Source organism: Centropristis striata, chromosome 4 (genome assembly GCF_030273125.1).
Source record: "Centropristis striata isolate RG_2023a ecotype Rhode Island chromosome 4, C.striata_1.0, whole genome shotgun sequence".
NCBI lineage: Eukaryota > Metazoa > Chordata > Actinopteri > Perciformes > Serranidae > Centropristis > Centropristis striata.
In genome coordinates, this window is record NC_081520.1 from 42,350,115 (window position 1) to 42,377,155 (window position 27,041).

Consider the following 27,041-nt stretch of genomic DNA (forward strand, 5'->3'; position numbering starts at 1 on the left):
AACCTGTTTCATTTCACTACGTATTTCTTTTTATATTAACATAATTTCTCTTTTCACTGGAACATTTAAAAGTCCCAAGTCTTTAAACTTATGAACTCAACAGTCATGATTATGTTATGAGAGAAAGGTGGAGTGACAATAAAGAGTAAAGAAATTACACATTATCTCCTCAGGTGTGAAAACGAAAGGCTGACGTAGCATCCTGGAAGTTTCAGAGTTGTGTTTATGCAAATATTTTGTATCTACTTGTATCGGAGCAAATATGACTCAAACTTTTAACTATATTTTTTCAATGCTTCTGCTGGCTTTGTGTCAATGAGTCTCATTAAGACCAGCATCATGTTCCCAACCTCAACATGCAATAAATCACAAAGAAAAAAAAAGTGCTTTCTTCAAACCTGCAGATAATTCTCTTTTGGTTTATCAGACTCTCTCTCTGTCAACACTCCCATCAACCCTCTACATTCTTTCTCTCTCCCTCCAACACACATTCTCTCTCTCCCTCCCACTTCATAACCAGCCTTGACAAACAGTAGGTGAGAAAAAATCTCTCTCTCTCTCTCTCTCTCTCTCTCTCTCTCTCTCTCTCTCTCTCTGTGTGTGTGCGCAGGCGTCTGTCTGGCTCTTCTCACTAGTTTCTCACCCTCTTTCACTTTCACATTGGCTGTGATGCAACCGTACTTGAGGCCTCCATGTGTCACTTTCAGTTTCGGCAGACTGGACGTGCACACACGGCAGCGAGTGACGAGTGACAGAGAGAGATGTGATGTCACAGAGGAGGAAGAGTGGGCGAGGCTGGTGATGAGTGCTGGCACTGAGTCAACAGGTCAGTCTGTTGACCGTTTGTCAGTTTCGTTGATGAGAAGTTAATTTCTGACTCAATAAGAGATACAGGAACTACTCTTCTCTCTGTATAAAGGTGAAAATTGAGGGTTTTCAATGGAATCTAAATTTCTCCCCCTATTTCTCTTGATGACCTTTTTCTTTCTTTCTTTCATTCTCTCATAGATTCTGTACGTACAGATTTTGGAAAATCCACACCCACACCACACAGTTACACAGTTGGAGCAGGTTTACAGGGCTGGCCGCATTCCCATTCTTTGACGACAGTCCAGTTTATTTGGAACTAAAATAAACCAAGTGTCAGCGGTGTGTTTGTTCTTGGTGCTTTCTTATCTGATGTCACACACAAACATCTCTTCATCAGATGAGCTCTGCTCATGTTCCAGATGTGCTAATTTTAACTGAATTTCAGTGCGGTTGTTAAAAAATACTATATTAAGTCAAACAATTCAACTGTCTTTAGAAGCTGGACCTTCCAAACATTTATCCTTTTTTTAGCAAATTATATCTACTATGTACCCATTACTTTTAGATTATTATTTCAACTATTTACTTATTACTTTTAGCTAATTATTTTTTTTTTTTAACCCATTCATTTCAGCTTATTATTCAACTATTTATCCATTACCTTAAGCTTAGTATTTAAATATCTATTACTTTTAGCACATTATTATTATACTTATTTTTTTTACTCATTTCTTTTAGCTTATTATTCAACTATTTATCTATTTATTCTAGCTTATAATTTAAGTATTTATCAATTGCTTTTGGCCTATTAGCTTAGCTTATTATTTCAACTCCTTGTACACTTCTTCCAACTATTTATTTTAAACTGTTAATCCTTAATTGTAGCTTACTTTTCCAGCCCATTATACATTTCTTTTAGCTGAATATTTCACCTGTTTATTCATTAATTTTAGTAAATTATTTGAAATGTATATCAGGTACGGTGCTCTCTCCCTTCCTTTTCACCTTTTATACCTCAGACTTCACACACAACTCCACAATCTGCCACATCCAGAAGTTCTCCGACGACACAGCCATTGTTGGAAGTTTTTCTCGGAGGGGAACCATCTGAATACAGGACATCAATGACTTGGTCAGCTGGTGGAGAACAACCAGCTGAACACCAGCAAGACGAAGGAGATGCTGATCGACTTCATGAGGAAAAAGACACATTTCACTCCGCTGAACATCCAGTAGTGGAGAACTACAGATTCCTGGGTGTTGACCTCAATAACAGACTGACTGATAACAGCCACGCCCTGGACAAGAAGGACCAGAGTCGCCTCCTGCTGAGGAGACGGAGCTCCTTCAGTGTCTGCAGGGTTCTTCTCAAGACCTTTTATGACTCTGAGGTAGCTTCTGCTATTTTAACACGGTGGTCTGCTGGAGAGGGGCTGCAGGGACAGACTGAACAAACTGATTAGAAGAGTCCTGAACTGTCCTGGACTCCATAGAGGAGGATGTTAGCATCCATCATGGAGAATCCTCTCACCTCCTGCAGGACACTGTGGGGTCTCTGAGCAGAGACTGACTGTTACAGGGTGGAAGAAGGATTCATTGATCCCAGCTGCCATCAGACTGGACAACACCAGCACAACCTGAACCTGTTGTAGTTTTCTTTCTTTCTTTTCTGCACATTTTGCATATAATTTGCACATTCTTCACCTAATTTGCAAGTTGTATATAGTATATTGTATCTTGTTAAATGTCTTTTTCTCTTAGATTGTTTATTTTTTATCTTTATCTAAAGGGGAAATAATTTTGTGTGCAATTTTGTGGTCGGCTGTCACGGAAATTTCCCCGTTGTGGGATCAATAAAGTCAAATCTGAATCTGAATCTGAATCTGATCTTCTCTCGTCGTAACTGATTATTTAAACCATTCATCCATTATTTTTTTATCAAACTATTTTATGCATTTGTTTGGCAGCATGTGGCTTTAAGGAAGACCAACATACAACTATTTGCATTCCTATCTGGATGGGCATTTTTTCCACCTGAGTGGTGGAGCTCCTCCTTCCTCCTGGTCAGGAATCACAGTTCAGGGGGATTATTCACACATGTAGTTCCTAGAGTTTAATAGATGTGTGGTGTTGGGACATGACAGGCTGCAGCCTAATGCATCTTAATATTCAGCGTGTGTTCGGGGCGGATGTGACAGTGATGTCTTCTGACTGCTGAGCGCTGCTGTGTCCCTAAACACTGAAGTCAATGCTTTCCGGCGTATGAATTATAGATGGACCCGGCCAAGCTGCCCTCTCTTCTCTGAATAAGTAAAGCGGTTCTGCCTGCGAGTCCGGGTGGAAACATAGTGTGTGAGTGTGACAGAGCGGGTGTGTGAGTGTGTTGGTGTGCTGAGAGGCAGTGAGGCAGATATAAACAGATGAAATAATGATGAGCAGGGTCGTCATCACCTTCCTTCCTCTAACTGGGGGCAGCGGAGGAGACGCTTCCTGTGACATCATCCTAACATGTGTTTGACCTGCTCAGACCCCTTATAAACGCTTATAAACAGACACAATCCTGTAAACTGTGGTTTCAGTTTCATTGTGATTTGTTAAGCAGATATTGATTAATAAAGTTTTGGAAGATGAACACTTTATCTGTCAAGAATAAATCACAATGTCTCAATCATTTCATGGAAAGAGGTAAAAACTATTTTATACAAACTTTCTGTAATCAGACATGTTACTGCAACACAACCCGCCCGTCTTCTCTCTCAGACTTTGACTCATGACCACATGAGAGATGTGACGGGAAACTTGAATGTCACGTGACACATTGACAAGAATATGTCTTTTGACATTTTGCTCTAAAATTCGAGAAACGAATGACAAAAAGTAAAACCGTTCTTGTTGCTATCTTACTCATTTTTAAGGTGAAAAACTGACTTCATACTTTTTTCTCAGAGGCTAATTTAATACCTTTCTTCTTAAATAATTAGCCTCAGTGTATCAGAGTTTAATCAATTGGATTGAGCATTTGTGTTATGTTAGAGCAAGACTGACATATTGGTCAGCTGATATTATTGATACTATCATAACCATAATAGTATCTCTTACAAGCACAGATATGAAACTATTTTTACAGAGCATATAATGCTGGAAATGATGCATGAGGTGATTTAGAAATGTCCATAATATTAAAAGTGTAATTGATATAGCACCTAGACCTGCCTTATAATCAAAGAATACATGGAAATCTAATATTTTACAATGTTGGACCTTCAAACCCATAACCAGGAGCAGGTTGGAGCATGCAACTTATTTCTCAGTTGCATCAACTAGGCTGATGATGTCACACTCCATGATAAAGAAAATGATGTAACGTTGATATACAAAACACTGAAATATTTGATCAGCGTGAAGAAGTTTTTTCCATCAGCAGATATACTGTATAATGATGATGGTTTTACACATCCAGCAGGTTTGGAACAACAGTCTAATATTAATTAATTAATATGCACACTCTTCTTCAACAACAAATATTCTGCTCTTTAGCTGCTTAATGTTCCACTTCCTCACCATCCAGTCTTTAACTTTGTTCATCTGTGGTTTGGTGCTGAACCAAAAGATAAAATCTCTGAGTTCATCACGACAAGAAACACCTTTTACAAACAAGTCGTCCTGATACGAAAAAAAAACCTGATTATAATTAAAACCAAAAGCTTGAAACAGCAAATATGGCTCTATCATTCTTTGGAGCTTATCTGTATAAAGCTCTTGGCCCAGGCTGCTACATTTATATGAATTTGTGTATAATAATAAAGGCAGATTGGGGTTAGGATTGGTGTAAACATCACGTTAAAGGCAGCATCAGAATAATATAACTGTGGGACTGACCAGGTCGGCCACGGGGGACTTCTTGCGGTTCTGTTTCTCCACCTCCACCTGCATCTTGGCCATGGGTTTGGCCATGGCCAGGGCCAGCTTGGCCTCCGCCTGCAGCTTCTTCTGTCGACTCACGAAGTCCATGTCCTCCAGAGACTCAGAGTCGTCCTCCGTGGTGTCCCTGTCCGAGTAGGACGAGCTCTGCTTGGACTGCAGGGAGGACGAGGTGGACGGAGGAAAGGTGGGAGGAGACAGAGAACAGAATAAGAAACGAGGGATAAAAGGAAAGATAAGAAAGAACAGATGAGAGCATTAATTTTTATGTATTCTTGACATCTGGTGTGTGATTTCACACATTAACAGCAGCGTCATTGTACATGAAGTGATGTGAGGAGATGAACATGTAAAGAGATGATAATTCTCTTCTTCTCCTCTCTTTCTGTTAAACGTGTCTCAGGCTGACGGGAGGTTAATGTGGCCAGTCATCCGTGGCCGTGGCCAGCGAATTCCAATTCACCCTCATTTGCTGCCTGTGAATTGGTTAACAGGCCAGAAAACGTGAGCAGAGACATTCATAGAGCAGCTAAACCGCCAGCTAGCTCTGATTCATAATGAACATCACCCGCCTTTCACTGCTTTTATTCTGATTCTTTCTCAGTCTCGCTTTGACACAATCGGATCTTTGACACTTTCACACCATCAGCCCTGTGCATCATAATACAAGTTTCAGAGTGAAATACTATAAGGAGTCTGCATCATAGCGTACCATGGGGGACAGAGGCGTGTCCAGGCTGGTCTCTGTCTTGCTGTCGTCTGCATCGCTGTCCTTGTCGCTGCCGCTGTCGTTGACAAAACAGATCTGGAGGTTCATCCCACTCTGCAGCCTGCAGGGACACAAAGACAGATAGACTCAAACAGGGCCGACGTGTTTGTTAGAGCCATTTATATGTATTGGGGTCATTTCCCGATTGTCCCAGTAGGTGGCGTAGTGCAGTAGTTCTCAACCTTTTTGAGTCGTGACCCCCAATTTAACATGCATGTTGTCCGCGACCCCCACTCACTGAACACAATCTCACACAGTTCAGATTTCCCAAAAAAGAAACAAAATGACCAAAAAAGACACAAATTGACCACAAAATGATCAAAAAAGACACAAAATGACCAAAAAAAAAGACACAAAATGACCAAAAAAGTAACAAAATGACAAAAAAAACTCACAAAATGACCAAAAAAAGACATGAAATGACCAAAAAGACTAAAACACATTAACACATGAACACTTTAACACAGAGGAGACAGAGCTGACTGCCAAAATGATTTGGTGACCCCCAGAAATCATCTCGCGACCCCAATTGGGGTCCCGACCCCAAGGTTGAGAATAGCTGGTGTAGTGAACAACAGCATGTGTGAATGCATAAGTAGAAGAAGAGGTAATGACTCCTCAGGTGTGTTGCTAACCGGGAGAAACACACAGTTTTTGACCGTCGTTTAACTAGCGGCTAACCTTTAAGCCCTTTTGTTTGTTTTATGCCAGTTACTGATGTAAATGTGTGTAAAGCAAAGCTGTAGTGATACATGTAAATAAATACGTCTTAAGCACAAAATGGCAGATGTTTGAATGACGACAAGGAGCCGCCGCATGACCACGCGTCAATCACGTTCCCGCTACCAGCCCCTCATGTGGCTTAGGTTTTGTTTGATCGAAATCAAGTCACAACAGTGTTAATATTAAATGCAGATGAGAGTCCAGTTGGTTCATGTTGGCTCTTTCTGCAGTAATGAACTCGGCCAAAACAGACATCGACGTTCAATACAGAGCTTCTCATCAATAACTGAGCTGTGTGCACTAACAGAGGAAAAAGTGCAAAAAAAATGTAAATAAAATGCTAAGAGAGGGCAGCTGGCTCCATGAGCAGAGCAAGGTCCCGCTGAGGACAGAACCAGGGAAAGCTTGTGTTTTTAATCATCTCCCCTCTTGTCTTCGATACGGATCGATCCAGGAACCTCCGTAGGTCTGATCCAATCTGCCTGGGACCAGCAGAATATCACTAGGTGCAGGTCCAGCCCACTGTGGATCAATAACCTGCTTATTCAATGCAGTAATTACAAATAGAGCTGATTGATTACACGGCATAGATTCAATCAGTCTCGATTAAAATAGGACCTGAGTGGTCGATGGTTTTTTTTCAGGGAAGCAGGATCAAAAACCTCCCTGTAACTCCGATTAAATAGATTGTGAGAGTGTCTGCTAACTTTCCTGATGATTAGCTGCTGATATAATGTCATGCAATCTACAGTGTACAGCCTGACTGATATATCTGGATATATATTAATATTATTATAGGTAACTAGGTAAGATAATAAGAAAAAGAAAGAAACAGCAGTACAGAAATCCCAAAGATACATTTGACGCCATTTACACATATTTTGTAATGAGAGAGCCCTGAAGTTATTATTATTATTATTATGTTATTATTTAACTATACATGGTCTCACTTAGTGCATATTGTATTGGGGTCATTTTTTTTTTAAACTGAAGGGATATAATTATACACACATGTAGATGTGGGTATTTTTTAAATAATATATACAGTATTGTATCAGCTGGTATTGGCCCATTACAGTCATCTGTAACGGCATATATGTTTTATGATATACATCAATATGAAAACCTCGAAGGAACATACTATAAATGGTGTAATACAGCTATTTATTTTAATTTGATCTATTTCTTATTTAAATAGTCAGTAACTGACTGATCCTGAACAGATAGTATTGATGTTTATTTGCCTATTCATTGTATTTATTCATTTTAGTAAATGGTCAGCAACATTGTCTAGGTAATGTACACTAATCCAATTTCAAATATTAAATAGATATTATCTTAAAATACTCTCTAATACAGTTTTTCATTAAAGAAAAGCAGTCCTCAGAGTACCTTTGCATAGTCATTAGTCAATAGTGCAAAATCGGTGCAAAGTTAAATATAAATCAGCTGCCATATTGGTAATTGATTCATTTCTTCCCTCTAAATGTTTTTACCATGATCAGTCTGAAAAATCCAATATTGGTCAGGGTTTAATTTTAAATATCGATAGTGGTCTCAGCTTCATAAATCCATTCTCAGTCAGGCTCTAATACAGTTTATTGATGACTCCAGATAAGAAACACATTATATTTTTACATTACTGTCATCTTAGCGTTTCCCTGTCATCATCAATGAGGCATTGAGCATCACAATCAGTCATTAATCTATCGCTGGTTCACAGGAATACAAAGAGCAAGTGATCTTTAGAGAACATCTAGTTCCAGTAAGATAGAGTAGGAGGTGGTAGCAGCATCTGTCTGTGTTTTGGGAACTGAGAGTGAAGAACACTGAGTGTGTCTGGCTCATTCACACTGCACATATCCTCTCTGCTTCCTGTCATTATCTCCCTCTCTCTCTTCGACCTTTCTTTTTTATATTCACTGACAGTAAATATACATTTTCATATACCCTTAAAAAGCTCTGGTATACCACAGCCTCTTGTGATATGAGAGCATTGTCTGCCATTTCTGTTTGTCCCTTTTCAGAGAATAATAAGACCACAGAAAATACGAAGAAAACCACCAGCCACATGTGTATTGTTTAAGAAAGAAGGTAAAGGTAAAGGTCAGAGGTCAGAGGTCGTACCGTGAGGACAGGCTGGGTTTGCCGCTCTTGCTGCAGCTGGTGTAGATGCCGGGCCCATCGTCAAAGAAACTGCCCAGGGCCAACTTCTGCCTGATAGACTCCCTCTCATTCTTTTGGGCCTGCAACAAGAGATTTACAAGAAAGGGTTAGTTTTTATAATCTTTTTGATGACTTATGTTGCAGATTGACAGCGAGGTCAGAGGTCAGGGTGGTGGAGATTAGTTTCATCCCCATAGACTCTTTAGCAGCTGATGCTTGTGTTTATAGCACCTTAAACCAGGTACTTATAAATAGTTTCTGGCATCACCCAAACACCCCCCCCCCTCCATCATGATGAGCTGTGAGCACACATAGAAGCTTCCCAGAGAACTTTGTGACAGACTCACTCACAGCTGCAGGTTTATTAATAGCAGCAGCCTTCTCTTAATTTGTAGTAGGAGTCTCAGCATCATCCTAACAAGCTCTGATACAAAGTGTGGAGTCAGCTGAAATGCTGAAAAAAACGTGTGAAAAATGGAAGCAGGGATCATTACACGCTGACGTAACCAGAAACCACCAGCAGGTGGTGCTGTTGTCTCAGAGAACAATCAGTGAACACTCTCTCATAAAGTAGGTCTTCTCTCTCACACAGGACTCACACAGGATTAACTTTCTGTATGGTAAACTCCAGAGGAAGAGCAGTAAAAGCTGTTTCACACATGCTTAAATCTGCAACAGTCCCAGCGTTACACAACTCTCTGTTGCCCTCTCTTGGCTCCGTCCCAATCCTGAATTCCTAACTCAGCCGGCTTCATGTTTGGCAGCACTTCTCTCACACACCAGGCCCCATAGGAGGTCTCGTCTGAGCTGATAGCAGGTAAACACATCCAACTGGTGGGCAAACATGTAATGAGAGACTCAGACTGTTACTAATCAAATAGGAACGAGAGTCCTTCTTTCAGACAGAATCAGTAGAGCTGAAGGACAAAAATAATGGAACGGTTTCAGGTCATCAGTTGGTTGTGTGAAGGCATTGACAACATATTACTATATCCTTTAAATGTGGGTTCCATTACCTCGAACGATAAACTTTCAGTCATTCATGTTTCTTTGGTTTTTGGGAAATTTTGTATTATCAAAAGGACAGTCACCCCTGAATAAAAATACATAATTTTCCTCTTATCTGTAGTTATATTTATCAGTCTAAATAGTTCTGAGTGTTGAAGATATCGGCTGTAGAGATGTCTGCCTTCTCTAGAATATCCTGAAACTAGATGGAATTAGCTTTCCTACATGAAACTGTTCATAATAGTCATAATCATAATAAATAGGTCTGTAGGTTATCTTGAGAAACCGGGTCATGATTTCTGCAAGACACATTCCTGATGAGTTTTACTAATGGATGATAGGAGCTAGAGGAACTAGAGAGCCATCTAGTTCCATTAAATTTGAGATATCTATGCAGCTCTCATCACAATAATCTAGATTATAGAACAGCACTACAGGTAAGAGGAAAAATATGTATTTTTGGTTTTAAGGTGGCTTGAAGGTGTAAATATCTTATGAGGGGCTTGTGAAGGCTTAATAACAAAGATGTGCAGCATGTAACCCCAACATCCCTCAGTTCCTCTCTGTCTCTGCCTCTCGCTATATTTCTGCTCAGTTTCTCTACCTTCACTATAAATGAAAGTAAAATGACAAAAAAAGAGAGTAGAATGGAGCTGATCTGTCTCTTTCCCATTATCACCTCTCCACTTACTCCACCACACATCTTCCTCCTTTCATCATCTATCTCTCTGCTTTCTTTACCTTCCTGATTCAGCCTCACCAGTCGTTTGTCTTTCTCTCTTTTCATCATTATCCCCAATTCCTCTCATCTCCTTCCATCTCTGGGTCTCTCCATCAGCCTCAGGCCTCTCTTACCCTTCTCTCTCTCTGCTCTTCCTTCAGTTCTTCCCTCTCTAAATTGCTTATCACAGCTTCACCTCTCTCCCACTCGTTTTCTCAACTCCTTCGCTCCGTCCTTCCCTCCCTCCCTCCCTCCCTCTCTGTCTGTCTCTCCTGACAATTGTGTGCAGGCGTTGGTGAGAGTGCCTCCACCAAGGACAAATTAACATAATCCCACTCCACACAAGAGCCGCAAGACGCACTTGGCACTGCCAGCACACACGCTGGCACATAGAGGAGGACCTGGCACCAATCCTCTGTGTGTGTGTGTGTGTGTGTGTGTGTGTGTGTGTGAAAGATAGCCTGGGGAGTCAAATGAACACACTTGAGAGTTTCAATTCATGGCTTCAAAGGCGCCCCAGCAGCCTGTGTGGTGCAGGTGTATGTGCAGGTGCATCAGTCATACAACACACTGACACGCTGTCAGTCAAGCTGCAGATCAGCTGATCAGACAGAAACCAGGAGCAGCAGGTCCACTGAGCATTGCTAGCCGTTAGCTCCCCTCGTGAGGAGACGGGCTGAGGAAAAAACACAAAAACGTGTGATGCATTCAGGGCTCGGGGGACGTTTTGCATCAGAATGCTGAGCATCACAAACTTTACAGCTGGTTTGTGAGTCTAGAAGACCACACACACACTCTGCTAGAGCAGCGTGTGCTGATGCAAACACGCCAAACTCCCTCAGAGAAAAAGTCAATTCTCACAGTGGAAGAGCTGAGACACATAGAGATGGTGAACTCAGAGATGATCTGGGTTATGTTCTCAGTGACAGGTCATCATTTCTTATTTTACTATGTGAATAGGTGTTTATGTTCGACAGCACAATCAAAGTAATCAAAATGTTTTTTCAGCTACCTTCAGTTATTTTTTCTTGCATTTTGCATTTTAAATGATCACAGTTTAAATATATAATGCTGCTGCAATGATTTAAAATGAAAAACATTTCATACACTGCCACTAGTAAGCTCATCAGCTTCAAGGACAAACTAATGTCTAACTATCTTTAGATAATATTCATGACAGTTTTTCTGTGATTTATATAAACATTATATAAACACCACAAGGACATTATTTTGCACAAGGCTACTGATAACAAACAGTCATAAAAAATGCTTCAACATAACGTTTACTATGAATCTTACTATTCATCCCTTTCCTTTACATAATGTGAGAAAGTCACAGTGACATGTAATGCCTCTTTCACTGATTAGACTTTAACTCATCAATCACACAAGGGCTAACAATTATATAAAACAGAAAAAATGTGAATCCTTACATTTGGGGAGCAAATGTTGCATGAAAAATGACTGAACTTAAAATAAAAATAGTTGCAAATGAATGTTCTGTTGATGGATTTGCGATAAATCACGTTTCATCTCTGAATAATACCATTACAGATTTAACTGGATTAAAGTGCAGGTATAGTCAGTATGCAGTACCACAGGTGAAATCAACTGTAGCACCATATAGTCTCACACTGTAAAAAATAATCTGTTTAATTTATGGTAAAATACCGGCAGCTGTGGTTGCCAGAACTCAAAAATACAGTGAGTGGGTTTTCTACTGTAAATTTAAATGTAAAAATCAGCAAAACCTGTAATTTAGAATGAATAATCCCGTTATTTTTAGGGTCATTGTGTCATTGTGACATCATGGTATTTCTCCATTAATTTCACATGGTAATGTTATATTTTTACAGCAAAACTGTGTATTTTCTACAGTTTATGATATTAAAAGTTAAAGTTTTGTGCTATTCTTTGATTTACAGTAATTAAAATTGTCTACTACAGTGATACACAATTTACACCTTATTTGTGATGTAATTTGACAGTGTTTTACTGTCATTTCTACAAACATTTTTTACAGTGCATAATAAAGTAAGAAGTGATCAGTGGTCTTTGCATGCATTACATCATCTCTGCATCCCACACCTGCCCGACAACTTCCTGTCTTTGTTTAGACTTCATGTGTTATACAGCATGTTTGTGTTGGGAGGCCTGTGTGTAGTAAAATAGTCATCATGGAGCCCCATAAAGCATTTATAAAGGTGTGGAATAAGCCACTGAGGGGTGGAGGTGTGAAACGGGTAGTAAATACACACTCCTGCCTCTCCTTCCTCCTTCCAGTAGCTCCTCTTCCACCTTATCTTCTTCTCTTTTTAAATGCTATGCCCTATCATGTAAATCTCAACATGTACTTCCTTCAATTGAATTCTCAGAGTCTCTTCAACACAGGAAGCAATCAAATCATGCCATTTTCACAGTTTCAATGGCGGCTTATTGCTCCTCTTCCAGGTGTGAATTTGAGTTTTTTCGGTGAATGTAAAACTTGTACGTCACCGTCCAGAATCACTCACTCAAACAAGCATGAAATCAAAGTAATACCACATTCTTTGTCACATTTTCTGTGCTTTACTCCCACTAGTAATTTTCCCACTAGAGCTTCTTGGAAAAAAAAAAAACTGCTGAGAGGGCAAATCAAGTTCCCACATGATGATGACATGGAAAATTGACGGATCCATTTCATTAACATTTTGCATGCAGAGAGAGAGAGAGGGAGGGAGAGAGAGAGAGAGAGAGAGAGAGAGAGAGAGAGAGAGAGAGAGAGAATGATTGACAGCTCTAACCACCTCCCTCATTTCCTGTCCTTGAGCTCTAAAGCCGTCAGCGTCTAAATTAGATTGGGAGGAACACAATTGGGCTAATTTGTGTTTTTCTTGAAATTCACCATGTAATTTCCTCTTCTGAAAACCCTCATTGACAAAGACATTTTCTCCTCCACTCTGCACTACAACCATTCATCCACAGACCCAGAGAGCCATTTGGCCCTGGAAATGGACGTCAGGGTGCTTGTTTTGAGCAATCTTCCCTGAAAATCTTTATTAGAGGAGAGGATGAATTTAATTATCTGTGCTAACAAAGAGGATCCTCCTTCTAAATTGCTGGCTCTTGTGGCCAAAAATCGTTGTGGTGGTTTAGATGTGAGATGTGAATAAATGTGTCTCTGCGTGCCGACGGATTTCTGTCCTCTTGTAAAAGAGCAGGTCTTTTAAAATGTGTCACCTCTTCATTTATTAATACTTCTTTCTTCTCTCTCTTTCCCTCCTGTCCTCTCTAAGTGCTCTCCCTCACAATGGTCGCCTTTACACCAGCGATAACTCTCACTGGTTAGACACAAGAACCCGCTGTTCTCACATCCCACACGCAAATACCAGGTCTGGTGGAGTGCGGGGTATTCAAGTGAAGCAAAAGCATAACACGTGTTTGGAAGATTTAGGAAAGCTTCACTCTGATATGTTTTCCAGGCCTGACAGTGAGCTGCTGCTGAGCTCACAGCTCTACAAACATACAAGGTCAGTGTGTCTTCTCTCTCTGGGAGTCAGTGTGTTTCACTTCACACTAATGTTCCTGCAGGCTTAGATTTGACTAAAACTGCATCGACTTTTACAAATATCTGAAAAATAGAGTCTCTATCCAAAGTATATTCTATCAAAACGTATAGTTGGTCATTTCAGGAAACACACATATCCGTATGAGAACACTTCTACCACTCTCATATACACTACCGGTCAAAAGTTTTAGAACACCCCAATTTTTCCAGTTTTTTATTGAAATTCAAGCAGTTCAAGTCAAATGAACAGCTTGAAAGGGTACAAAGGTAAGTGGTGAACTGCCAGAGGTAAATAAAAAAAGGTAAGCTTAACCAAAACTGGAAAATAATGTACATTTCAGAATTATACAAGTAGGCCTTTTTCAGGGAACAAGAAATGGGTTAACAACTTAACTCTATGGAGTCTTGGGCTATTTTGTCCATTTTTGAATTCTTTTCATGTCTTTGTAAGTCATTTTGTGTCCTTTTTTTTGGTCATTTTGTTTCTTTTTTTTTTAGTCATTTTGTGTCTTTTGGTGTCTTTTTTTGGTCATTTTGTGTCTTTTTATAGTCATTTTGTGTCTATTTTTAGTCCTTTAGTCCAACATAAAATGTGATTTTGAATCTTTTTTTAACTTTCAAAACACTATCATGCTCAATAAAGAATTTTAAATGTTGCAAATGTGCATTCATTTCAGAGTACACTGAGACATTAAACTGCATCATTTTCAATTAAATTCTGGAAAAGTTGGTGTGTTCTAAAGCTTTTGACCAGTAGTGTGTGCTGGTATGCTGAATGTATCAACAGACAGCAGCAGGAGAGCGTAGCTTAGCATTAAGCCTGGACACGGGGAAAATGTTCAACTACATGCTTGAAATCTACATCCGTCTTCTCTCTCCGTGCTATCTGAGACCTGTCTGTCTGCAGCATTCCATCCCAGATAAGACAGCTGACCTCTGACCCCTCATACAGTTCAGCCTCGGGTCGGTGCAAGGCTGTTCCTGCCACTCAGATTGGAGGAGAACAACTCAGCAAGTGGTGGAGGGCTGTTCATGTGTGTGTGTGTGTGTAAAAGAAGTGGGGGAGGGTTAGGGTGGGATATAAAAAAGACAAGGGGAGAGAATGACAAAGGGAGGGAGCAGAGATGGGAGCATGAAGTGGGTTGAGACAGGACAATGGATCTCCAAGTGACATTTGAGCTTTCTCTCTGCGAGGCCACACTGGATTTGTGGGGAAAGATTCAGTGGAGGAATCTGTTTTTTTTTCCTCCCAAAGACTGGAGCACATTTAGGGATAAAAGCCTGGTTACTCACACGATTATGTCATAGGTTTGCCCCAAATATCTAAGCACTTTAATAGCCAAACTTCAAACATTACGTCAGCCTCAGTCTTTGGGCTGTGACACACACACACAACCCTTTCAAAGGAATATTGAGAATTAGGCCTGTTTGCTTTCTGCCAAGAGTCAGATTCTGATTTAATTCATTACAAGATTGTCAGTTTGTTTGCAGTGTACATGACATACATCCAAACATGACATACACCACATAAACAACTTCAAAAACTCACAGGCAATAACAACTAAAATCAGCTCACAGGGGTTTAATTTAAGAGCCATTTTCCACGGTTTTCCTGATAATGATTTTGGTTATTGTCAAGAAAACCATGGAAATGTCTAGATATCAGCTCTTAAATTAAACTCTTATCAGCTATTTTTGTTGTTATTACGTTATTTGTCCAAACAAATGTACCTTTAGTTGTACCAGGCATTAAAATGAACAAGATATTGAAGAAAGAAGTGGTCTAATATTTTTTTTCCATGACTGTATATGTCAGAGGCAACAGATCAACATGCATGGCTCTATACGAGGGGATAACGAGCAGCAGTATTAACATTTTTTTGTTATATTTCTTATAAATAACTGAGTTTAAAAAAATGCACCAGTCATTAAATGTAATATTACTGCTAACACACATATATAGAGAGATAAATAAATCGGTTAGAGGACCACAAAGAACCCAAAGATATACTTGGTACACTTAAAAAGGAAACTGACGGCTTTTTAGTGTGATACTGGAGGAAGGGAAGGAAGGGAGATAACAGTATCGTTATCTGTCACTCACCTATCTGATTTTCAGTTTGCAGTTAGCTTAGCTTAGCATAAACACTGCAAACAGAGGAAAACAGCTAGTCTGACGCTGTCCAAAGGGACAAAATCTGCCTTTGGTATGCATTGAACAAATTAGTAACACAATATAAATAAATGAGCTTCAGAGGTGACAGATGTTGTTATAATCTAGTTGTTTCACATGCATGAAAGTAGTTTAGATCTTCACATATAACTTCCGGCAAGAAAAGATTATGTGGGTTTCCTTAAATGTCAAACAAAAGTATGTGTATATGTGTGGTCACATACTTGGAGACAGTCTGAAGAGCAAACCATCAGAGTAAATATAGTCCCGTATGTATGATCTAAAGTATTCCCCCTGGTGACCACACTGATTTTTCCATTAGCCCTCTGCATGCTGGACTGAGCATGGAAAAAGCCTCAACATGGTCCTTTACCTCTTTGTAGTCGTCACTGAGGTAGAGGCTGGACGCCTGCCTGATGACATCATCCACTCCGCCACATCCATCCATATTATCCAGCGCCTCCCTCATCCTCGCCTCCTCCTGTCTGCTCCTCTCTACTCCCCAGTCACTAGGTTAGTCCAGACCGACTCCTGAGGTTGAGTCCAGTCAGTACACATCACATTCCCAGCCAGCTCCCCCCGCCATGGGCTCACACACACACACACACACACACACACACACACACACACACACACCAGGAGAATAAAAAATGTCCTCCTCTCCTGGCGGCTTCTCCTCGTCTTTCTCTTACATGTTGTGACACTGTTTCTCTTTCACTTCCCTGCACTTTCTGACTACTCCACTCACTCTGCTCTGCCTCTCCCTCAGGACTGTGAAAGCACAATGGTCAGAGGTAAGGCCCCTCTAGACCCTCCCCACCTCCAGCCTGGTCAGAGGTAAGGCCCCTTTAGACCCTCCCCACCTCCAGCCTGGTCAGGCAGCCTCTCACAGCCAGAGAGAGCCAGAGAGAGAAACTCACACTGGTTTTTTCCGTTTTCACGCCCTGATGTGAGGACAGCAGCTGCTCACAACCAGTTTGGAAAAGAGACACCTCAGCCAGGAGATAGCCACAGTGTGTGTGTGTGTGTGTGTGTGTGTGTTTATGGCAGTGCACTTGTGCTAAGCATGGCCATGTGTGTGTGTTTAATGACTCCTGGTGTGTCTCTCCTGGACACCGTCTCTCCGTCTTTATTTATTCTCTGTTCTCTGTTATAGCAGCACTCCTTTCTCATGTTTTTTCTTTAAAGCTTCCTAACCCTCTTATCTGGAATGGCTTACAATTCTCTGCATGGTTTTGAAAGAGAGATTAACTAAAATATGTAGATTAGCCTACATATTTGAGGCAAAATGAAATGTGAAAGTGTGTGTTTATGTAACAGAGGAGCTAGTGTGCTCCCTTCCTGCCTGCCAAGGTAAAAATAGTCTGGACTCCAAAGCCAGCAGCCTCACAGCCCCGGCCAGCTAAATAAACCCTGACAGAGCACAATGGACCATTAGTCTGGCACACAAACACACATATGCACACAAAGTCATTCACTCAGACACACAGAGATTGCTTGTACCTTGTATCACTGACTTACATTTTCAATCTGAGCTCTCCACGCTGTGTAATGATCTCATCTTACCGAGACGTTATCGACCCGTGACTCATATATTTGTCATAGCCGCCCAGACAGAAAATTATGTCCACATATGGCTGCAGGATCACACTGCAGGGGTGCATGACTTCACACAAATACACAAACCATCAACTGGTTACACACAGAAATGGAAAAACCATTACTATGTTCAATAAACTCATAATTCACATGCACCAAAGCAGGAGGACTGCATTTTTATTTTGTATTGGCATTCACAACTATCTCTGCAGATTTATCCTTCAGTTAAAGGCTACAGTTAGTCAGTGCACACACACACACGCTGCAGGGTTGATATGAAAAATGCACCACACCTGTCAAGTAACTGAAACTATAACTGCACTAAAGTGAAACAATAGACCCTTGGAGAAATACACAGAACTTTAACCCCGACCTGAAGCAGAGCGGAGCTTGTTAAAAGTTCTACATGGTGTCTTTCTCTCTTTGAAGCATCAATCCTCCACCTGCAGACCCAGTCAGAGGATGAATCATGCTACATGCTCAGAGATCTGACGGGAAGAGATAAGAATAAAATAGCCATCTGAGGACAACAGGGTATACGGAGAGATGAGAGGAGAAGGAGGAGAAGTGATAATGATGAACATGAGTCACATTCATCTGTTAGTCTGAGAGAGAGCACACAGCAATAGCAGAAAAATCAGACAGTTGGGGGAATAATGCATTTGCATGATAGCATCAAAGAGCATTTGAGCACACACACACACACACACACACACACACACACACACACACACACACACACACACACACACAGAGGGGTTAAATGGAAAAATAGGAAGTGGGTCTGATTCAGTGCTGATCCCTAAGGATTATGGGTAGAGTACAGCGAATTGTCTGGCTGTCTCCTGAATCCACCCACGCTGGACCGCTGCTGCTGCTGCTGGGGACAATACGGACACACACACACACACACACACACACACACACACACATATAGACAGGCCAATAAAAACGGTGTTAGTTGTGAGCAGGGCGGCCTGTTTGCAGCTGAAGGGTGGGGCAGATCCTGCCCGCTGATTCTCATTACTGAGGCTGACTTCATAGTGAAGGTGAAGTCAGAGCGGATTCAAACGGGACAGGAGGAGGAGAGAGGAGGAGAGAGGAGGAGAGAGGAGGAGAGAGGAGGAGAGAGGAGGAACCAATGAACGGGGAGCTACAGACACACAGGAACTAATCACAGTTCAAGGGCAAAGACTTTCAGCTACATATCTGAGACAAACACAGGTTAATTCCTCTGATGCTTGACTGTTGGGTCAGCTGAGAGAGAGAGAGAGAGAGAGAGAGAGAGAGAGAGAGAGAGAGAGAGAGAGAGAGAGAGAGAGAGAGAGAGAGAGAGAGAGAGAGAGAGAGAGGGAGACATACACACAGAATGGCGTATTGTTCCAAGTGAACAGAGGGTGACTGTGGGAGAGAAGGTTCCTGGCACCTCCTGTAAGCCTGGGATCCAAGGCCAGTGGCGCTGTGTGTGTGTGTGTGTGTGTGTGTGTGTGGGTGTGTGTGTGTGTGTGTGTGTGTGTGCGTTTGTTTGATCTGAATGCACCTAAACTCGTGCTCTTCCTATCACTGCGTGTCTGTTTATAGGTTTCTGTATGGTGTGTGTTGTGTTCTGACACTTAGTGAGGAATGTGCTACAGACTCTGATCTGGTTTTATTTTGGAAAGAGGAGGACGAGAACCGGGGCTGCTGCCATAGCAACGTGGTGAGAATTTCTCCATGGCGATGCTCTGTGTTCCAAACAAATTGGGCTGCGAAAAGGAGCACGGGGCGGCCCGCCGGGAAGTCCGCTAACTCACGCAGAGGCCGGTGTGAGGGGCTGAAGTTCTGGCTAATTGTGTTCTATGAAGACAAAGTCTAGTGTTGTTTTAAATGAAAAAGAGGCTTGCTGCATAGCTAAGGTGTAATAAATAAATCAAAACTATGATAACGTACAAATAGTTTCAGAAACCAATAAATATATCAAATTATACACCTTTTTCTTTTTCTCCAAACTGAAGATGGTTGGTGCGTTTTCCAATATCAAATATATAGATATTCATTTCAATTATTCTAAATTTATCTCATATTTACAGTCGCTCATAAAGTTGTAATAAAATGTTTTTTACCTCTTTCCATTAAATGATTTTGACAATGTGATTCATTATTGACAGATAAAGTGTATATCTTCTCAAAACTTTATTAATCAATCTCTTCCAAACATCACAATGAAAATGAAGCCACAATTAACAGAGGATTGTGTCTGGAAACTATATGGGCTATATATCTATATACATACATATATAATGTTATTTTGTTACAAAGTCATTTAAAGTCATTCCATTTCTTCAAAAAAGTGAAAAAAAAAGAGTTTTGCCACCGTGTAATTATTAATAAATTAATTTTATTATTAATTTTCTTGCTTGGGTTTCAAAAAATGAGACAATTCTAAAATGACAAAAATGACCATACCAACACTCTTTGGTTTTGGCGAAAAAATATGTAAAATTGTATATATTTATACAAGATTATGAAACCGGTTGTATGTTGTCATTTTTATGTATTTATTTAATATGTACATTGTATATATTTTTCTATATCCCCATAACCAGTGGCTGAACTGTGTTATGGCAATATTAAAGTCAATTGGAAGACACTTGCACATTTTATTTTATTTTAATCTGTTTATGACTGTGTTTTATTTTTTTTTAACAAGGTAAATTCCATTGAGATCCACAATCTCATTTCCAGGAGATACAAATACAAATAAATACACGAAAGTAGAACGGGACACAACATGGGAGCGAAGCTGGGACGAGGTGCTGTTCTGCTAACATGGTGTATGGAGTATAACAATAAGGTTTTAACATATGGATTCTTCATGTATACTATTTATTTATTGTAATATATATCGTTATCAAGACATTAAATTACTTGTATTTGGATAGAAGACTTTGGCCATATCGCCCAGCCATATTATCTGCTCCAATCAATCAATTCTGTCAGTCTAGCATGATCCATCGCTGGTATATATAGTGTATCAGTATCTACTGTACTGCTAGTCCTCATTCATAATTCATCAGGCCACACCTCAGATACTGTTACACCCACACCACAGCTCTCTGCCCCCCCCCAGTCCAGCCATGAAAAACTGCATGAGCCTGTAGACATATGCATAACATAAATACACACACACACACACACACACACACACACACACACAAACAGCGTGTGTGACAGGATTCAGCTAGCTCCTTGGCTAGCTGACAGAGTTCCGGCAGAGCGGGCTGAGACCCTGCGGTCCGGCCGATAACTCTCCATCACCCTTCACCCTGCTGCTGCTGCTGCTGACAGCAATACGCCACGGCCAGATTTATAGATTTACATGAGAATCTGAAAACAGGATGACATATTGAGACCTCTAGTAAACACACCGTATGCTTTTGGCTCTCTTAAGCACTTTATAAAATGAAGAGCTGCATCAGGATGCAGGGGATGATCTGTTATTCTTCTGATCTAATGACAAACATTTTTTTTTGCTCTTTTTGACCTCATGGTTTATTTTCAACATGAGATCAATAGATGGGTTTGTTGGGTCATGTGGTCACTGTGTTGCTCCCCTGGGGTCAGCTTGTGACTTAATTGGCTGATGGTTTGTGACATTAAGTGAGCGCTCGTCTTAAACATTATGGGCTGGACAAACAGGGAGAGACAGACGCTTTCCATGGTTTTCTCCTCGCCCGGCTCTGTCTTTTCTCTCTCTTTTTGCCTTCAGCCAAAGACAGAAAGACGAGGAGCACGTCTTCATCAAAGCAGAAGATGCTGATAACCAAAACAGAGACGGCCTGAGGACATTACAGGGACCACGCCCTGCAGACCCCGGCCTCTTTTTCTGTTTACTACTGGTCCATTTGATCCCCTCATCAACCCTTTCACTCATTCCATCTTCTCTCTGTTCTTTCCCCCATCATGCTTTGCTTCTTTCCATCCCTGGGTGTGTGTGTGTGTGTGTGTGTGTGTTTTTAATGTGTGTGGGGCGCTGTCTGCCTGCTGGTTGCCAGGTTACCAGTCTAATTGAGGGGCCTCTAGAGAGGCTGTTATCAGAGCCTGAACCCTCTGTTCCGCTTACCACTCTCATTCTTTCTCTTATTCACTCCATCTCTCTTTTCCAGCACACCCCTCGCATTACAGCCACGTCAGCTTCCCTTGTCAATAAACTTTTAAAAACTGAATCTCATCCTTTATATTTTACTGATGTCAATTATTTCTTCCCTTCTCCCTATCATGTAGCATCTCAGTTGCCTCAGAAAGCTGAACGCCGTCCTCATTCCTCTCTTTCTACCGTGTCTCTCTTCATTTCACTGAGCCGGCGTTGTCAATACTTGTGTTAGTGTTTTATCTCTGCCTTTCATCTGCTGTCTCCACTAGCCCTTTGGCGTCACTTTTCTCTGGTTTATCTGCTGCTCTTTCCTTCCATCCTGCCATTTTTCTGTCGCTCCATCTCGCTTTTATCTAGCACCAAACATGGCAGGAAATCCTTATCCTGTTACACAACGCGCCCTCACCCACACAAGCACAATCTACCCTCCTGACATGCAAATACAAATATATATAAAGACATTGCACCAAGATTAATATAAATAGTTTGACGGATGATTTGATTCCATTTGTGAGGTTTTCTAACAGCAGAAAACCTAAAGCAGAGGCCTGAGGGCTGTTTTTAAAGCTAATCTCAAGCATTATGAGGATGTTCAGCTGTTGTAAATGTTTATAATGTTAGAGAGGTGAGCACTCACTCAAAGCTGAAACTACAATACACAAAAAACAGAAGTTCATATTAGGGCTGGGCGATATGGCCCTAAAAGAATATCACGATATTTCAGGCTATTTTTGCGATAACGATATTCTTGACGATATTACCAAATACTTAAAAAGATATAGAAAATATGATATTTTTAGTCTGTATAAATAAATAAAAATCTGAAATGTACAGATTGCCAAATACAAAAAAATTTACTCTTGACTCTTGAGTATGAGAAAATAATAAAAATAACCATTTAGGGGTTCCGGGGGCATATTTTAATGACATTTTGTAAAGGAGAATAAAGGTTCTTGTATGTTTTATTTAAGGCATCTTATTTTGACAGTCTTCTTGTAAGTTCTGTGGTGGATTCTGTCAACACTCTGTGCTCTTATTTTGAAAGCTGTAAGTGTTTAGCGACAGGGAGTAAGTAGCTTTTTGTGATTAAAACAACTTTAACCACGACATCAAGAAGTAGGAATGTTGCCAATATCATGATATGCATTTTTTTAAACCATAAAAAAAATATACCGGTATTATCGTGAACGATACGATATGGCACACCCCTAGTTCATATGAGAACGTTTTCAAAAAAGAAATCAAATGTCAGGACAGAAGTTGGACTCTCAAATGTTCTGATAAAACACTAAGTGGACCCACCAGGCCCATCGTCTCTCCAGAACCTTAATGTTTCCTCCTCATCACTACCTTCCTGCTCCTTTACTTCTTCTCCCCATCAAAGAATCTCCATCTTCTCCCCTCACCGCCTCCCCCGGCATGTTCAGCTCATCTCTTTGCCTTTCATCTACCTCTCTGCTTGTTCCCACTCTCCATCTCCCACTGCATTGCAGACTTTCTTCCCAAGCAGAGCTGCTGATAGAAAAGCAGCTGTGATGCACTTGCTTTCCTTTAATCACGACTCCTTCATTCTTCCCTATTCCTCGTTAGATAAAGTGGGACACTGCTGTCACATGTCTCCCCACAATCACTCATAAACACACACACACACACACACACACACACACACACACACACACACACACACACACAACCCCTCCGAGCAACCATTCACATTTAAATTCTCCTTTCCACTACATGCATCTCCTACATGAAACTCATTTGCACAACCAGAGTTCAGTCATGACACTATAAACTATGCAGCTATGCAGTTACATGCACACCTCATGCCTCCTTGACATGGATTGATGAGGCTGGATGAAGAGGAGGTGGAGGGGAGCTAGAACATTATTCCCTTGAGTCAAGTGCTCTCTTAGCAACCAGCCAGCCAACCGATTCAAAACACAATCCACAAACCACCAAAGACAAACACAAACTCCTACACATGTGCAACAACGTCCTAATTCCAACATGACATTAAAGGATTTGCTATAAACTGAACTGAGGAGATAAAACATGATATTTGTACAATCAGCGGAGCTAATGATGATAAAATGAGCTTGTGTTTGCTAAAATGGCAAATGAGATGTGTGATGAAGCTCTGAACTACCTGGTAGGAACAGTTCTCCTGGTGGACCATCCTTCACAGCATCCTACAGCAGAGCTGGCTGAGCTGGGAACTGGAGCGGGACTGGGAGAGATTCCCAGCCCTGCAGTGGTATTCCAGCGGAGAGGAGAGAGGAGGAGAGAGGAGGATCCCACCCACTCCCCAATACTAACTAACTAAAAAAGATCAAGTCTCTCGCTTTCTTCTCCTACAGTTCAGTTTTCACCCTCTGTTGTCTGTTTTCTGACTGTTTTCTTTTCTATCTGTTTGCTGAGAGAGAAGGACGGGGTCTGATCGCCGCTTCCCCAAAGCTGAAAGAGGGAAGAGGGAGGGGAGCGAGAGACTGGAGGAGGGGTGAGAACGGAGCGAGAGAGAGAGAGAGAGAGAGAGAGAGGGAGGGAGGGAGGGGAGCAGTGAAAAGCAGAGTACAACCCCAGTCGCCTCTCTCTGTCTGGTTGGACTGAAAGGGGCGGAGCTTCTGGCTGAGAGAGGGAACATGGAGGGAGGGGGAGGTCGGCGTGGGTCGGGGTGGGAATGTCATTCTGCTGCTTCATATGGAGTCATGCCAACACAGAGACACAGAGAGATAGAGAGATAGATAGATTAAAAGCAACAGAGTGTTTATTTTTTGTTGTTCAGGGTGGAGAGCAAGAGAGGAAGAGGAGGGCAGAAAGTAACTTTCTTCCTCAACCTTTAGTTTAATCCTGTCTATGCTGTAAGAACAGTCAACAAAGACTGCACGCTGCCGTACTTTAACACATTGAGGCCTGAAAAACCGCTGGGCGATTTTAAAAAAAGCCTCTAATTTTCTGGAAATTCTGGAAAAATCTGAAAAAAAAAAGTGTGAACTCTTCTACTAAATAATAGATTTTTCAGCCTCTGTAGCAGATAGAAATGAAATTCAAAAAGTATTTGAGAGCTTATACAAATACTACAAAACGACGTAAACGCTTTCCAGGTTTCAATGGGTTAAGACTCAGACTATGACAGGGCTCCGGATCAAAGTGTTGGAAAATGGCAAAAGCTGGTATTTGACATCTGGTCAAAGTATTATGTCCACTTATTCCTGATTCAAATATAAAAAGCATGTCTTCACACGATATCGGGATGAAAACGGGTGTGTGAAATGACAGTAGGTGGTTATTGTTGACATTTTATTTTTTAAATGTGTTACTATTTTTTCTTTTTTTTTGTGTTATTGTTGTTTGTTTGTTCATTGTTGTCTCATTATGACTACATGGGTGTATGTGTACTTATGTGTTTGTAAGTTAATAACAAGTTATGTGTGTTAATAATGGTAATAATGAGTTTATAAACTACATTACTATGTGTTATACATACATATATATAAATATTACTGTTGTATAACTGAATAAAGTAAATTAACACAGGGAGAAGGATTTAATAAGCTTTGACTCCTTTTGAACACAAATAAGTGTTGAGTCTTGTTGTTGTTTCATTTTGTGTTGTTGTCTTGTATTTATTGTTGTTCGTTTGTTTTTAAATGTTCATCTTTTATTTTGTGTTCAAATAAATTCTCAATCAATCAATTCAAACCAGCATTTAGCCGACCAGCCTCACTATAACAGTCGACATAGTGTTGCTGGTATGTCCATCTTCCCCTCATTCTCTGTGTCTCTGTGAAGGATTATAACCTCATCGTGGCAGATGGACGGTCTATAATCCAAACGCAGGCCAACATAGTCAAATAATCTCTCCCTTCTCAATCTCTCCATCTCTTCCTCTATGACCTCTCCTCATCACTGCTAATAATCCTCTCTTTGTTTCTGGCTTGCCCTTTCTCTTTGATCTCACCGAGATGTAAACATGTTTACTGTTTTTGAGATGTTAGTATTGGAGCATCATTGCATAATATTTAGATTATTTGGAAATTATCTGATTGATCATTTAGTCAAGTCAATTTCATTTATATAGCCCAAAATTTAAAATATTTTTTTTCCTAAAATGTTCTAATGTTCTTCTCTCTGTATATCTATCTCACAACACCCTTTATTCTTATGACCATTGTTTCAAACAATGAAGAAGTTAATTTGAAAAAAAGAAGGAAAAACCTCAGAAAGAGCAACATATTTATTTCCCAGTTTGGGATCAATAAAGTCTGTCTCCACACAGCCTTCTCATCAGGGAAAGCTGAGCTTCACCTGAGAGAAACTGTTCAATTTCTGAGACATTTTCAGTAAAAAAAAAAAAAAGATTAAAAAAAATGTATAAAATTGTTTGACAGATGACTAGTTCAACATTTTTGTATGTAATTACTGAAGCAATGAAATGAGATGATTAGTTTTATATGGAATGACTATTCAGCATTCACAAGTAGAGTTAATTTTGACTGACATGACATAAGCAAATGATGATGTTATAAAACAGCAGAGAGTTGTATGAAAGCACTTGATGCATGTCCAAAAGGATTTCCAATTTGTTGGAAGAAATGAGAAACTACTAGCTACTATGGTAACTATCCACTGTTGTGGAGGTTGAGCTAACTGTTGTTATATGTTGTTTATGTTAGTAGTGATGTGAGAAATGCTCCAAAGCGACTGTAAATATTATCACAATTACTATCTTATTGATTAAGCACTGATCAGAGCTGTCTTAAATTTCTATCACTTGACTAAATGGTCAATTAACTTACAATTTAAGCACAAATTAAGCTTTTATAGTTTGTTTGGTTTTTAACCAGAACTGGGATTTTCATCACTGTGAACACTCAGTGGAAGCGGAGGAACAGCTTTGTGTGGCATACTGATGCGTTTAATGCATACATCTGCTTCAACTTTCATTTTTTGTCTGTTTTTTGGCTACACACCTCGTGTTATCTCATCCTCCCCTCAGGCCAGATCTCTCTATTCGATATTGATCTCTGTTGGGTGACGCTGCTCTCCCCGATGAGACCACTCTTGGGTTTAATGACCTGGAAGTGGATCGATGAGCTCCTGCCCTGATCTCTGCTGCTTTCTGTGTGGTGCCCATCTGGGCCAGACTGGAACGCTGCCCATGCTGCCACACTAACCTTGGATATAATTATCTGTGCATGACATTGACCAGTGATAAACTTGTTTTTCTTACAGTGAAGGCAACCAACGGCGGCTGGTAAAAGCACTCTAAAGCTTATGCTGAGTTTACAGGCATACAGTAAGAGGGGGGCAGAGAAGACAAGCGAGGAATGGAAGAGAGATTAAAAAGAGGAGTCAAACATAGCGTTGGATCTGGAATCTTTTCTCCAGTTTAATTTCTATGTTGCTGTGTTTCTGCTGCAAACACACAAGAACTTGATAAATTGATTTAGTAAAACTAGATTTGTTGCT

At 40.5% G+C, this 27,041-nt stretch overlaps 1 protein-coding gene across 3 annotated transcripts in view; it reads right to left on the reverse strand.

The window, feature by feature from the left end:
• The window catches only part of schip1 (schwannomin interacting protein 1), a 240,636-nt gene that overhangs the window by 6,380 nt on the left and 207,215 nt on the right, over positions 1 to 27,041 (reverse strand). The window contains exons 1-4 of one of the 3 annotated variants that reach the window (XM_059330677.1): positions 23,719 to 24,045; positions 8,351 to 8,469; positions 5,444 to 5,561; positions 4,690 to 4,887 (exon numbers count right to left, since the gene is read on the reverse strand). In XM_059330677.1, coding sequence (XP_059186660.1) covers positions 4,690 to 4,887; positions 5,444 to 5,561; positions 8,351 to 8,469; positions 23,719 to 23,748 — 465 coding nt within the window. In that variant the 5' untranslated portion in view covers positions 23,749 to 24,045. Of the gene's footprint in view, positions 1 to 4,689; positions 4,888 to 5,443; positions 5,562 to 8,350; positions 8,470 to 16,211; positions 16,351 to 23,718; positions 24,046 to 27,041 lie in introns of those variants that run through there. The other 2 variants (XM_059330676.1, XM_059330678.1) reach the window with 2 other exon arrangements.